This window comes from Gossypium hirsutum, chromosome A08, assembly GCF_007990345.1.
Source record: "Gossypium hirsutum isolate 1008001.06 chromosome A08, Gossypium_hirsutum_v2.1, whole genome shotgun sequence".
NCBI lineage: Eukaryota > Viridiplantae > Streptophyta > Magnoliopsida > Malvales > Malvaceae > Gossypium > Gossypium hirsutum.
Genome location: NC_053431.1, coordinates 19,082,703 through 19,086,733, shown reverse-complemented (window position 1 = coordinate 19,086,733; position 4,031 = coordinate 19,082,703). Strand labels below are relative to the sequence as shown.

General features: G+C 31.3%; 1 protein-coding gene across 1 annotated transcript; it reads right to left on the bottom strand.

Moving 5' to 3' along the window:
* Positions 1-1,599: 1,599 nt before the first annotated feature.
* On the bottom strand, positions 1,600-3,611 carry LOC107913636 (peroxidase N). The gene is made up of 4 exons (XM_016842315.2): positions 3,280-3,611; positions 3,001-3,186; positions 2,753-2,918; positions 1,600-2,175 (listed from the first exon to the last, which is right to left on the bottom strand). The coding sequence occupies exons 1-4, from the start codon at positions 3,502-3,504 to the stop codon at positions 1,754-1,756; spliced, it is 999 nt and encodes a 332-aa protein (XP_016697804.1). The 5' UTR covers positions 3,505-3,611; the 3' UTR covers positions 1,600-1,753.
* Between the last annotated feature and the right edge of the window lie 420 nt (positions 3,612-4,031).

The window sequence follows — 4,031 nt, the reverse complement described above, 5'->3', positions numbered from 1 at the left end:
GTGATGGAGGACCACACATATTACAATTATAACATTGTAACACCAGATCTACAGACTGTTATAAAAAAATTATAAAAAAATTAAAATTATTTAAAATTACATAAATAAAAAAATATTAAATAATATTTAAAAATTAAAATTAACCCTTACCATTTTCATTTGTTCGATGGAGATATGTTTATGAATGAGACGAATTAATTCTTCGGCCATTGCTAACACGATCAAATATTTTTGAAATTAAAAAAATACTAATTTAAAAAAATTTAAAGGAAATAATTTAATTAAAAAGAGCTTTGAGAGATTTAGGGAGAAATTTGAGAGATTTTTTGAGAAATTTAGAAGAAAAGTTGTGTGAAAAAAATATGAGGGGGTTTATAGTTTTTTTTTACCGTTGGACCCCCAATGGTCAAATTTTTAAATGACCGTTGGGAAAAAGCGATTTTGCCACGTCGGCAAAGCACGTCCATTTCAGTGCGTTTTGTGTTGACATGGCAAAATCGCTCCCTCAAGGACGCGATTTGCTAAAATTTTCCCCAAAAACACTCTTACGTGGACGTGTTTTATAGTTTTCGGCCCTTTTCTGGTAAATAATAAAAAAATAAGTCTATTTCGATAAATAAAATTAGAAATGAGCCTTTATTGGGAAAATGATCGGCGTTCAGATTTACAGTTAATTCAATATCTTTTATTTAATCCTAAAATATCTATTTTTTAAAAGTAATAAAATATATATTTGAGATAATCGAAGGTCAGAATCGAAACCCTCTAATGGACATTGATGCCTTGCTTTGATTATTTAAGCTTCGCTATGGTATTAAAAAAAATATTTAAAAGAAACAAAACAATAAAAATGGTTTGATAAGGTTATTTCTTCGCATCCCTTTCTAATTTTTTATTGGAGATGCATTACATAAAACGAGTACATGTGAGAATTAACCTTGAAAAATAATTATGCTTTTAACAAAATCGAACAAAAATCTACATTTTAATAGAAAATAAAAAAAATAGAAAGCTATCTTTTTAGAAAATTTAAGGAATAAAAAAGCTTTAGAAACATCATATTCTTTAAAAAAGTAAAAAACATAAGTTGAGTCCTTATTTTTCTTTATTTTGTTTTTAGTTTTCGCCTTGGTTCGATTTTGTCTAGAAAAATATAATTTTCTTCAAGATTAGTATTTAATTTACATAAATTATTTTTGTATATGATTATTTGTCTAATTATATATCCAATAAAAAACTAGATATATATGCAAAAAAAAAGAAAGAATTTTAACGGATTTAAATTCAAATTTTAACAGATTAAATTTACTGAAAATAATTATTTTGTGAGTTTAAATATCAGAAAAATAATAATATTTAATTCAAAATTGAATTTAGATAACAATACTTGAATAATTTATAGATAATAAATAAATTTATATTTTTAAACAGATTCAAATAATTTAAAAAATATAAATACCCAACCTCCTATCTTTCTTAAAATAAGGAAAAGATAATTAAATTAGCTGTGAATTTGATTAAACAGTAATTAGTGTAGCATTAAACTGAAAGACGTGTCATAAATATGTTGTCGGGGCATAAATAGGGGCATATAGCTCGTAAAACAAACACACAGAAATCATGAACATTATTACATAAGCTGATATTTACAGCAATCATGTCTCACATAAGTACTTCCTTCAATCTCCTATCACTTGACCACCAAACTTGACTATAATTATTTGAGCAAATCCTGTTTCAATTAAACTGCAATCTAAGAATTAACATCCCTGCAATTCTTCCTAATCTCTCCGTCAGTCCCAGTAAGTGGACTTATATTCCCCATCTTGATCATGGAGTTGACAAAGTCATTGAAGAAAAGTATTGAGTTGCTGCTGTAACTTTCAACAAGGCTTTTAGTTGTGGAAACGGCCAAATCACTAGAATATAAAATCTGATCCGAACCTAATAAGCCCTTCCCATTTAACAAGTTCTTGAAATAATGGTTGTCAAATAGATCAGTTGAGTTCCTATCAAGAGCAGTGAACCTGTTACTGTCACCGTTAACCGGACAAAAGCTTTGCAGATCCGCCAACATGGTCGCCTCCATCGTACTGTCGGGAGCACCAGTTCCTGAGAAGTTGAATAATCTATTGTCGAAGGTGGCACACTTTGCCAATCCAATTGTATGGCCACCTAAAATAACAAATATTTGTTATCCAGTTTAGTCGCAATAACATTCTTTAAGTAGGAACCACGATTACAACTCTTTAGGTAGGTGTTGACGGGTTTCACTTTATTATTGGGAGAAATATTTGAAGTGTAATCTTTTAAACAGTCAATTTAGATTTTGAACAGTAAAAATATTATATTTGAGATATTTATACTTGATTTTAATTTTAAAATTTTGTCTATTGATTTTGGAAAGAACACAAAAAAAATTCATGGAATTTATTGGGGAGCACTTAAGGTCCTCAAAAAAAATATTTTATCATTTTGACTTTGGTAAGTTTCGAACCCATGCCTTTAAAAGGTAAAACGCTGTCAAAATGATAAAATATTGCCTTAATGGATCTTAAGGGCTCTTGATAAACTTCACGAACCCCTTCGAATTTTCTTTAAAGTTGGAAGACAAAATCCTAAGTTTAAAATCGAGTATAAACACCTTGAAAGCAATATTCAATTGGTTGAGGTCTGGATTGACTTCTTAAAGAACCATACTTGAAAACTTTCTTCCAATAAGGGAGTTGATTCCCTCTGAACAGTAGGTTACCTGATAAAGAGACTACATCTGTTATGTTGAGACCAACATCGACAAACTTTTGAATGATAGCATCCAATGCCTCGAATGGAGAAGGAAGTGCAGCGTTTGCTAGTGTCCCGTTGGAAACTAGTCCGTCTCTCCTTCCTAATAAAACTCTCCATGTTGGACCTCCACTCTACCAATGATTAATTTCCAATTAACCACACACAAAAAAGTTGGCTTGGTATATATATATATGCGAGTGTGTGTTAACTTACTAAGACAACAGAATCGCGAGCAGCGATGGCTAATATATCAGCACATGATACAACTCCACTGCATGAGCTCTCTACGGCGCTTTTTATTGCGTCGATGACTTCAAATCCTCTTGCCGAATTGACATTTGCAAGAGCAAACTTCTCAGTACTATTGTCTCCATCCAACAAAACTGATGCATCACAACCCTGTGAAAATAAAAGTGTCCAACTTGTACGATTTATATATGATGGTTTAATAATCAAATTGATAGAAAAAACAGCTGCATTTTCAAAGCTCACATTCACAAAGCAATCATGGAAATGAAGCCGGAGCAGAGAGGCTGCCATTCGCATTTCGGTCTTGATCGCACTCTGAACTTGTTTCCGTACTGTTGAAAGGAGAGATGGACATGTTTGTGAATAGAAATCAGTGGTTAGTTGGGACCTCGCACCTAAACAAAGCATCAAGCTGATCATAAACAGAGAATAATAATAACTCTTAATTTTGTTTGGACTCTTCATCATTAATGCTATATTATATATATCAAATTTCCCCCACAGCAATTTTAAGTATGTTATAGCACTCAGTGGAATCCTAATGCTAATACGCTTAAGGGTCAAGGGTGATATTAATCAGAAATCTTTGAAGCTCTATTTATAAACGGTATGATGAATGAATTTGTTATTTTAAATTCCATTATTAGTAACAAAATTTATATTACTTTATGGATAAGTGGTGATAATGCAATGTATGGCGGCTTCTGCAGTGCTGCTGGTGCTCACGAAGATGCCGTGGATCTGATATATATTTGCATAAACCTGACAGATTAACCCATTTAATATTACAAACATTGCAGATAATAGCCGAATCGTGCCTTAGTAGTCATCGGATGAGACATCATACAGGGTTAGAGATAATAAATTTAAATGGAGTGGGAAATTTATTAATTAAATGGTGATTTATAACTGCCACTTTCTTACTTTGTAGTTTAACTATTAGATTGAGAAATTTTTCATCTCATTCTTTTTTATCCTTCAGACCAAGCACTGTC

Bases quoted from the DNA above. Each gene is read 5' to 3' on its own strand.
- LOC107913636 (XM_016842315.2), bottom strand. From the start codon at position 3,504: ATGATGAAGAGTCCAAACAAAATTAAGAGTTATTATTATTCTCTGTTT. The intron at 3,187-3,279 runs GTGAGCTTTGAA...TTATTTTCACAG, and splicing joins TCCATGATTGCTTTGTGAAT to GGTTGTGATGCATCAGTTTT. The intron at 2,176-2,752 runs GTAACCTACTGT...TTGTTATTTTAG, and splicing joins AGATGTAGTCTCTTTATCAG to GTGGCCATACAATTGGATTG.